The sequence below is a fragment of the Momordica charantia genome, assembly GCF_013281855.1.
Source record: "Momordica charantia cultivar OHB3-1 chromosome 3 unlocalized genomic scaffold, Mcharantia_2.0 BLBB01000003.1, whole genome shotgun sequence".
Lineage (NCBI taxonomy): Eukaryota > Viridiplantae > Streptophyta > Magnoliopsida > Cucurbitales > Cucurbitaceae > Momordica > Momordica charantia.
In genome coordinates this window covers 16,872,514-16,883,008 of record NW_028275161.1, presented here as the reverse complement: position 1 = coordinate 16,883,008, position 10,495 = coordinate 16,872,514, and the positions used below count along the sequence as shown (strand labels likewise).

General features: G+C 35.6%; 4 protein-coding genes across 4 annotated transcripts; 3 read left to right on the top strand and 1 right to left on the bottom strand.

The window, feature by feature from the left end:
• Nucleotides 1-403: 403 nt before the first annotated feature.
• LOC111012677 (uncharacterized) lies at nt 404-1,313 on the top strand. The gene is made up of 2 exons (XM_022286909.2): nt 404-538; nt 628-1,313. The coding sequence occupies exons 1-2, from the start codon at nt 466-468 to the stop codon at nt 1,080-1,082; spliced, it is 528 nt and encodes a 175-aa protein (XP_022142601.1). The 5' UTR covers nt 404-465; the 3' UTR covers nt 1,083-1,313.
• A 1,202-nt stretch (nt 1,314-2,515) lies between these two features.
• Nucleotides 2,516-4,523, top strand: LOC111012673 (cucumber peeling cupredoxin). Its single transcript, XM_022286905.2, has 2 exons — nt 2,516-3,325; nt 3,931-4,523. The coding sequence occupies exons 1-2, from the start codon at nt 3,145-3,147 to the stop codon at nt 4,311-4,313; spliced, it is 564 nt and encodes a 187-aa protein (XP_022142597.1). The 5' UTR covers nt 2,516-3,144; the 3' UTR covers nt 4,314-4,523.
• A 1,420-nt stretch (nt 4,524-5,943) lies between these two features.
• Nucleotides 5,944-6,918, top strand: BAG5 (BCL-2-associated athanogene 5). The gene has a single exon (XM_022286866.2). The coding sequence runs from the start codon at nt 6,090-6,092 to the stop codon at nt 6,639-6,641; it is 552 nt and encodes a 183-aa protein (XP_022142558.1). The 5' UTR covers nt 5,944-6,089; the 3' UTR covers nt 6,642-6,918.
• A 2,168-nt stretch (nt 6,919-9,086) lies between these two features.
• On the bottom strand, nt 9,087-9,614 carry LOC148212478 (uncharacterized). Its single transcript, XM_088121824.1, has one exon. It carries the CDS (start codon nt 9,612-9,614, stop codon nt 9,282-9,284), a length of 333 nt encoding a protein of 110 aa, XP_087977950.1. The 3' UTR covers nt 9,087-9,281.
• Between the last annotated feature and the right edge of the window lie 881 nt (nt 9,615-10,495).

Here is a 10,495-nt window from a genome sequence, read left to right as displayed (position 1 = left end):
GGGCTAAGGACGCTAGTTAAACCATCAATCTTAGAAATTGTAAGATTAACTATATAGTTAGAACACTATACTATATTATATTATTATTTATTTATTTATTTGAGGAAGTGAAATCTATATATTGACTAGAATATCACTGAGGCAATAAGTTATCCAGAATCAAAAAGTGCAAATCAAACAACTACATAGTTTTTTATGAAGTGAACCCCTTTCAATTTGGACAATGAAATCAAATAAGAACAAGAACGAAGAACAAACAAGTAGTTTGTAAACTAATCTCCACCAAAATCAAACAAAAATTATGATACAAACTAAGTGACTCCTTGCAACTGACATGAATCTCCTCCCTCTTAGGCCTCTCCGTCCAAAATTCCCTTACTTATCACCATTGATCCCTCTCTCTTTCTCATCAATCCAGTTTCCATCGGAAGGCGCTTCCAATTTCGATCCTCCGATCGATCTCCCATGGGAGCCAATCTCTGCAGCTTCAGGAGTTCGTGCGTCAGAGGACCGACGACGGCGGCCCCCTCCGGTGACGGTAATCCGAAAAGCGCTTTCAGATTTCGGAAATTTTTCCTACTGCGATGCGATTCTCTGTTTTTGAAAATTTAGGGCTCGATTTTGCAGGCCGTGGAATATCCGAGTGGAGAAGGCTACAATGGTGGAGGAGAGAGGAAATCGAAGTGAAGAGAGAGAAAGAGGCGTCGATTGAGAAGCAGGAAACGAAGAGGGAGTACCTGTCTCTGGAGGAGTTGCTTTTGGCTTCTCCGGGACCGTCGTCGGAGCAAGGTTTCGGTAATGGCGGAAAGTTTAACGTATCGAGACATGGCGGATTCAAGAGAAAAGTGCATCCAACGAGGATTTGTAATTCGTCTTCGATTTGTGAGAGATCGGGGGGTGCGGTCGGCGAATCGGTTGCAGATCAGGATGAGTTTTCTGGCGGCAGTTTTTCGATTTGCAGAAGCGAAAGTGGGAAGTTGAAGAAGAAAGTGAGTTTCAGACTGCCGGAGGTGTCGGAGGTGATCGTAATTTACTCGCCGGAGGAAGGTGCGTCGGCCGACGACGCGAATGTTGCTTCGTAACTTTTTAACAACTACAACTCAAAAGTGCAAAATAAAAAAAATATATAAAAAATATACTTTTTCAATTGCCGCGGGACCCGTTGGGAATTTTCAATTGTCTTTTTTGTTTTTGTTGTTTTTTTTTTTTTTCCTTCTTTTTCCTTAGTTTTGCGCCTGTGATAGGTTGCTTTCCTAGAAGAAGGAACTTGAAGAAGAAAGGGTTGAGAGCGAGTGGATTTTGTGTGTGGGTGGCTGCTAAGAAAAAGTTAAAACAATGTAAATTTAACATTTGGGTAATTTTGGGCGTAAGCTTTAACAAAATTAATAAAATATATTTAAAAATCAATATATTAAATAAAATAATTAATAATTATAGAAATATTAAAATATTAAAGGAGGCGAAAGACAATGATGGGGTCGGCGTCCCAGATCCCCGAATAAAATTTCCAATTTAACCGATACGTTCCGATTGGGTCGGGTATCTACAAAGTTGGGTCCACGGGATTCTTTGCCATCCCCACCTGATCACTACAAATATATTTGATAAATTATGGAAAAGAGGTCAAGTTTATTCTTTTTCTTTTTTTTAAAGGAATGGAATAGGTTTTTAAAAAGGGAAAATCTAATCAAATACAGAAAAATGTGTCAAATCATTTAAACTACTAATTCATATTAATTTTGGAATAAATAGCTCGTAAATAGATAAGTTTGAAAAAACAATAACAATAAAAGTGAGTGAAAGAGCTGTAATACCTATAAGATTGAATAACAAAGTATATTTTAATATATGTCGTTTACAATGTGAAGTAAATTAAAAACTTATACAAACGCTAAATAATTTTCAAGACGCAGTTATACAAAATTAAAGTCTAGGAATTAATTAGACAACTTTTAAAACATGTTTACAATAAGAACATGGGATCTTAAAAGCTTGTTTGGAACACTTCTCATTTGAAATAGTTAAAGATTGAATAACAAAATATACTTTAATATATGTTTGGTACAAAGTCCAAAAAATTAAAAACTCATTAGATACAAGATTGATAATTCATACACGTATTAGATACAAAATTGAAAATCTAGAAATTAATTAGACAACTTTTAAAACATGTCTACAATAAGAACATAGAGAGTAAATAAAACGCGTATTAGATACAAAATTAAAATTTTAGGAACTGATTAGACAGCTTTTAAGACACGTATTAGAAAAAAAAAATTGAATAAAAAGAGTGAAAGTCTAAAAATTGATTAGACAACTTTTAAAACATGCCTACGATAAGCCGAGCTGAAGCTAAGGAAGATCATCTCACATGCTCCGACCTATGTGGATTTCGAACTTGGTCTTTTTTTGATCAAACAGAGAGTCAGTGAAATCCGTATTAGACATGAGTGAGGTGTAATTTGAAAACATATATTAGAATTTAAATTAAAAAAAATGAATAAAAAGAGTAGTTGTGAGAGGGGGGGAGGGGAAGGGGAGTGAAAGAGGGGAGGAATAGATAGAGCCTTTTTATCATCAAGGTAATTAAACAAAGATGGCGGAGGCGACGCTGCTCTGATAAGACAGACATAAGGAGCGAAGAGACTTCCCACTCTAAGCTCGATCCCTCCAAATAGGGTCCCTAAGAATGCCCCCTTCTTCTTCCACCCCACAGTCAAGCCCATCTGTCCACACACACACGTATCCACTATTTCAACTATCTTAATGCCCCCGCTCGGGTCACAACCCCACGCTACCGGGCTCGGCGATGTTGCCGTTTCTTCAGCCCCAACAAAAACAAAGCCTCTTCTCTTCCTTTTACCGATGTGGGATGCAAAATTGTGTTATTGGTTGGCCGTGGGAGTTACACGTGTCAAAACAACAAATTTTTACAATGGTAACTAAAAATAAACCACCAAAACTAACTGAAGTAATTACGAAATGTAAATACTAAAGCAAAAGGCAAACGATTCTCTCAAAAAAAGAAAAAAACCTAATCCTTTTGCTTTCTCGAATTCCGATTCTTTTTCCGTATCTGAGGAGAAATATAATACAGAGCGGCATTGGAGAGAGCAATTGATCTAGCTTTTTCAGCCGGTAGCCATGGCGGCGATGAAGAAGCTACTCGCGGTTTTGACGGCGGCGTTTTTTGTGAACTCGGCGACGCCGCCGGGTGCCGGAGCGGAGACGCACCATGTCGTCGGCGGCGACCGCGGCTGGGACGTCGATTCGGACATCAGTTCTTGGTCCGCCGGGAGATCCTTCCGAGTCGGAGACAAAATCTGTAAGATCTCTTTGCCGATCCATCCGTCCATTTTCTAATTTAATGCGTAAGAAATTTCTGATCGGGAGGAAGATGGAAATCGGAACCCGCGATTTTTTCCCACCCGCCAGGAACTCGGAAACACCTGGAAATTCACGAATGGATATGTTGAGATCTCTCTGATTTATTTTGATTTCGTGCATTATTGACCTACAATGTTTTCTCGTTTATATTTATATAATTATTTATAGAATCCATCTTTAATCTTTTTTCCTCTTAATTATAGATTTATTTTTATATAAACTTTTAAGTTTGTATTTAATAATTTCTGGTATGGACATGATAGGTTGAAAAAACTAGAAACTTTCATTTTAAAAATATTAGAACTTTGACACATAATTAAAAGTTTTATTAGACTTTTGAAATGTATTAAATATTTTTTAAAATTCATTATTTATTAGATACCGCATTCAAAATTAAGGACTATTTATTAGATACCCCATTTAAAAAATTAACCTAATTTTTTAATTAAAAAAGTCACTTTTTTTTGTTTTCTTTGATATCCAAAAAATATATATATATATTTGAAAATCCATGGAATAAACTTGGATTGTGGTATGGCGCAGGGTTCGCATACTCCGCGGCACACGGCAATGTGGTGGAGCTGAGAAGCCAAGAGGAATACGAAGCGTGCGATGTTAGTAATTTCACAAGGATGTACACGGACGGCATAGATATCGTGGCGTTAAACGGAGAAGGGATCCGCTACTTCGCGAGTAGCGAACAAGAGAGCTGCAAAAAGGGCCTGAAACTGCACGTGCAAGTGCAAGCCCAAGCCCAACAGAATTCCGAAACGACAGAAGATGAAAGAACGAACGACGTGTCGGTGGCGGATTCAGCCGCAGCTCCGTCAACCCCTTCCACCTCTTCTCCTCCCCACACTCCCATTTCTTATATAACTCTCACCCTTTTTCTCTTTATGCTTGGGCTTACTTATTGGATCAGCTGAGTTTTTTTTTTTTTAATCCAAATATAGTGTTGTAGGTTATTGCTTCATGTTGAATTTGGTTTTTTTAATCATGTAACAACCTTAATTAGATTAGTAATCATAGGGTGATATACTTTACTAGAGTAAGATAGAACATGTATAATTACTATATTGAGCTAGGTAAGATGTAGAATTCGTTCTGGTTACGACCTATGAAATCCATTTTCTTTATATCGACTAAGAAAATTTCTACCCTACTAAACTTTCTTTCGACATTTAAATGTCTATTTTAATATTTGAACTTTTTGGTTTATTCTATTTTCGTTCAAGAACTCTTGAAAGGTGTATTTTAGTCATTAAATTTTTAAAAATAGTATTATTGTTGTTTTGCTTTTAACATTACTGTGAATGTGTATTTATGTGCTCGTGGGTATAATAACCACATGGATGGGGTTGTAATGTGTCTAATATTTCTTTTCTCTCTTATCTATCTTATTGGTTGTTAAGGTGAGTTTTTTCCTTTCAAATTTCCTCATTTTCTTGGACAAATTTGGATAGTGACCATTTTCTTACTTAGGTTCATGCCCATGCCCTACAAAGACATTTGATGTCATTCAATGTTGCTACTTTTCATCTCTCGTAAAATGACGATGTTGAAGTTGTTAGATTCGTAATCAAGACTCTTTTATGCCATAAAGCCAAGACCTCGAATATTTCATAAAAGGATTATATGGTTCGATCTAGTTAGGTTCTTTGTCGCATGAGATTGTTGTTTTCAGACTCTTCAACTCCTTGAGACCACAATTTTACTTTACATAGATTTGTGTTTGTTTTTATTTTGGTGGGGTTGGTCGATACTCAACAGGGAGAAATAAAAAGCTAAATTGTACCATTAGTGTTCAAAAAACCTGCTAACCCAAAAAATTGATAAAGTTCAACCCACGCCATATAGTTTGTATAAACTTGTTTTGGTTAGATTAGATTTAAATAGATGAAAGATTTTATGGGTTGAATTGGTTCAATAGTTCACCTAAAATAAATATCGAATCCACCCAAATTATTAATTGAAAACTAATTTTTTTACTCACTAAAATTATGTATAATTATATTTATTTTAATTTTATTTCATTCCATAATTCTTTAGAGATGAATTGTTCTACAACAATTTTTAAAACCAACTTTTTTTAAGGTTTTAATTTAATGTTAAACAATATATAAATAAATATTGAACATTGATTCAATGTTAAACATTATATAATAAACGTTTAAAATACTATCATTTATTTTTTTCTCCAATATTTTGAGTAAGTAACCCGAATCAAACCCAACTCAAATATTTTATGATCAGGTCGGGTTGAGTTTATTGTTTAACATATGGGTTGATTTTATATAAAATTATATTGACATATACATATGAGAATTGTCAATTTAGTGTTGGCATGTTACTTCGTTTGTAGTCTATTTTAGTCATAGAGTCATAGATCATTTAAAATTATTTTTTAAAAATAGGAATCTGAATTTTTTGAAATTTAAAGACCAAATAAAAATCAATCATGGACAAAAAAAAAAAGCGTAGTTTACCCTTTTCTCTTTTATTATAATAAAAAAAGATTTTTTAAAAGAAAATAATAATAATAACGAAGCATCCATCATTATTGTGGAAAAAAAGAGAGCATTGGGATAAGCGTAAAACGGTCGGTTCTATTCTCTGCCTCAATATATTTCGAATTGATTTAATTCAATTATTAAAAGAAAAATTAATATCTTACTCATCCTTCTCCTCCTCCACCTTCTTCCATGATTTCGAGCTCCTCCTCTCACGGCGGCGCCGCCCACAATGACCACTCTGCCCCTCCCGATTCCCTGCATCTCCAGTCCTCCGCAGCCGCCAAGATCCAGGCGGCCTTCCGATCCCGCCGGATCCGCGCTCTGTTCAGAACGATCGCAGCCGTCGACAGAGAAGCCGATCAAATCCAGATTCTGATCCAGCGGCAGGAGACGGTGGACGCCGTGAGAAGCAGCGATCTGGAGAAGGTGCGGATGAACGAGGCGGTGATGAGTCTCCTTCTGAGGCTGGACTCGGTGCCGGGGATCGATCCAGCGGTGAGGGAGGCGAGGAGGAAAGTGAGCCGCCGGATCGTCGGTCTGCAGGAGATCCTGGACGCCGTGGCGGAGGCGAAGGTGGACCGCAACGGCTGGGATTTGGACGGAATTGTGAGGAATTGGGAGGAGACGGTGGCGGAGATGGAGGCGGAGGTTTGCCGGGAGAGCGGCGGCGAGGAAATGGAGAGGTTCTGTGCTCAGTATTTGGGGTTCCGTTGCCTCCAGAGGTTTCTCAGTGGGCAATAATCTGCTGCGGCGTAGTGTACGGTTATTCCCACGTGTCGGATATCCACGCGTCATAGTTTTTCCTTTTTTTTTTTTTGGTTAGACAAATAAATTAGTTTAAAGATGGGGAAATGAATATTTGAAAAAGGTAGAGATCCCCTAGATCATTTGTAACTGTTATTGAACGTTTAAAAATGTAGTTAAAGTATTTTTTAAAAAAGAAAAAAGAACGTAAGAAAATCTAAGGTATGGTAATTTTGTCTTTAATATCCATTTATCTAAAATTGAAGTTTCTTTATCAACTGTCTATTTTCTTTTTTGTTACAGTTTAGTTAAATTTTAAGATAATTATTATTTAAGAAAAAAACAACTATTTTAATTTATATAATTAGTTAAATTAATTAGCTCTAAATTAACAGCTCTCAAATTACTCCTTTAAATGAGAAAATGATGACACTTTTCTAGAGAGAATGAAAGGCTCGGGGAAATTACCTTTTTATTTTTTATTTTATTATTTGTCATTTCTTCATAATTCAAGAGAGAACCTATGTATCCAATCTACAACATTAATTCATCTAAGGAACTTTTGATGCTATTTTTGTTTTCCGAATTTATCCTCTAGTTCAAGATCATGATAGCGTAGGGGTATTTCTGTCTTTTAGTGATATGTGGCTTTCGCTTTTTATGACTTTGGTTTAGGGTTAAAAGACTTTGTGCTTTCCAGACGAAATTATTTTCTTTAATTAACTAATTAATATTTTTTTAGTACAACAAATGTATAGATGGTGGGGAGAGAATGAGGAAGATACGAAAAATTCATTGGATAGGATGAAAACCTACGTGGAAATCAAAATATTTTGTTGGTAAAAGATTTCGCAATTTAGAACTCTTTAATAAAACTCCTCCGTTGAAATAAGCTTGGAGAATTCTTCATGATTCTTGTTCTCTCCTTGCCAAGTTCTTAAAAGGAAGGTATTATAGGGAAATTGTGACTTTGTGTCTGCAAAGGTTGGATGGAATGAGATGGGAGAATGTTAAGATTTATGGGAACAATTGGGTGTCGAATCATCCTTCGTTGAAAATCTCATCATTTATGAGTCTTCATGTTAAAACTGAGGTTAGTCATTAAGGGTCAATGGAATAGAGAGATAATCCAATATATTTTTTCAGACGATGAAGCCAAACATATTCTAGTTATCTTGCTTGCTTCGTTACGTGGAAGAGATAGACTGATTTGATATCTTGAGAAGAATGAAATTTACTCTATTAAGAGCGGTTATAAAGTATCTCATATGACACACTTTCAACTTCTAATGCTTCTTCCTCTTCAATTGAATCGGTAACTCAAGTAGTGGAATGAGCTGTGGAAGATGAATATCCCTAGTAAACTTAGAATTTTCTTTTGACGATTGTGCTCAGATAAACTCCCTACAGGGTCAATCTACTTTAACGGGGGAGTGGATGTTCAAAATTGTTGTTTCCATGTATTTTGGGGTTGCAAGGTTGTGAAGAGGCAGTGGAGAAATTCCAAATTCTCGACACTCTTAACGAATGGATAGCACCAAAATCCTTTGATTTGTCTTAGGGATTGGCGAGAAAAGGTTAACACAACAGATTTTGAGGAATTGGTTGTTTCCCTTTGGAGAATTTGGAATCAGAGGAATCCAAGACTTTTAAATGTAAGTAAGACGGTGGAACTATAAATCTGACTAAATACTTATATATCTAGCTATCGTTTTACTCATCATAAGAAAGAGAATCAAACTCGACAACATCTACATCACCAAACTCCCATTTCATGTAAGCCGCCCAAGGAAAGGAAGGTACAAAATTAGTACAAATACAACAGTTTCTTTACTTGATTCTAATGCAGGTTGAGAGTCATTATCCAAGCACAGAGCTCAAGTTTGTCCCCTGAGTGCCTAAACATTTTATCCTAGGTTGTCCTCTTTTTTTTCTCACAAAAATATAAAATAAAAGATAAAAACAAACGTGGAGATGGAGATTGTACCTCCGGCTTCGAGATAATTAAGGATCAAAGTGTTTTAACCCCTCAACAAAGCTTATGTTAACTTCATTTTCTATTTCTAGTTAGGGTGCCAAGCCATACATTATATAGGATAGATTTTGACTATTAATGAAAAGCTGTACCAAGGATCCATCCTTTTTTAAATTTCATATTTCCTGAGTTGCATGTAAAAAACATTCAAGTACGATTGATCGTCCAATCGTGTGAAATGTTCGATTCTTAAATTAACTACGTAACTTTATATGCAAACCAAAACATGCCTATAACATTCTAATTAGTTTAAATTATTTTTAATTTTGGTTAATTTTAGTCTATATACCATTAAAATGTCTATTTTAGGTCATGTATTTTTTGCCATCTTATTTTATATTTTATCTCACTTTCTAGGTCGTAATTTCAACGTAACACTATAATTATATATTAAAGAATTTCCATCGTATATAAAATTCGCATTCAAATTTAATAAACAGAGATCAAAATGAACCGTTTATAAAAAAAACAAGAACCAATACATGACTAAAAGAGTCGGAATAAAGTGAACTAATACAGTGACCAAAATGAACCGAACAAAAACATTGGAGCAAAGTGACCAAAATAGTACTTCCCAGATCCCAAAAGTGAGGTTTTAAGTTTTAAACTTTTAATGTGCTCGAAGAAGAAAGGCCGCAACTGCACTTGCATCTGGACATGCATCGCCTACAAGTAGACAGCCTCGGCCACGCGCCGCCGCAATCGCACCGCTTAACGCACCTCGACCTTGGAGCGCCGCCCCACAGGCACTGCGCCATGCAGCGGAGCGGCGGCGCGCAGGCCGGGCAATCTAGCTTCAACCTGTCTCTGATGCAGTTGCTGCAGAGCTTGCCGTCCGCCGCCGGGCAAACCATCGCCGGAAGGCTCATCAGCCAGACGGCGGTCATCAGAATCACCGCCGCCGTGGCCACTGAGGGATATCGTGATTTCTCCATTTTTTTTTTCCGATTTGGGATGGGATTGAGAAAAATGGGCGTGGAATTGGAATTAATAGACTGAAATTGTGCAGTTGGGAGTTGTATTAAAGAGTGGCATTGAATGTGGGTCAGCCATGTTACTGCTAATTGCTATGCATGTCTTGTTTTTCTCAATTCTTTGTAATTCGTAATTGTAAATATTGTGTATTCATTCTTCACCTGTTTCTTTAGCGTTTTTTCCCTCCCAAATTAATGTCATTTACCATTATTTAATTTTTAAGTTTCAATTTTTTTTAATACAATCATCTGGGGTGAGGTGAGGATTTACATTCATGACTTTCTAATCAGAGATAGACTCGAATTGACAATTTTAAAGTTTCAATTTATGGTTTAGGTAAACATGAAGTTGTCACCCATCAAATACATATTTTTTATTAAAAGATTTTTTAAAAAATAATATATGTAGTTTCTGAAACAATAGAAATTAAAGTGAAAAACTTTTAAAATCAGCAAATTGAAACTAAGCCCAAATTATACCAATAAATTTAATAATTTAACATACTTTTAATTTTGTCTAAAAGACCCTTATATAAGTTAAAATACTATTTTGATCCCTGTACTTTTAGCCTTGGTTCATTTTAGTCATTGTACTTTGAAAATGTTATTTTTAACTTTGGTTCATTTTTGTCCTTGTACCTTGAAAATATTCATTTAAATCCTTATACTTTAAAAATGGATCATTTTGGTCCCTTTTCGTAAGATTTTAACACACATTTTACACATAAAAGAAACTATTTAGTATAAAGTAATGTTTACATTGTAAGAAATATATTGATTATAATGTGATGTTGAAATTGTGATAGAAAAAATGAGATTTAAAATAAAATGAAAGGACCAAA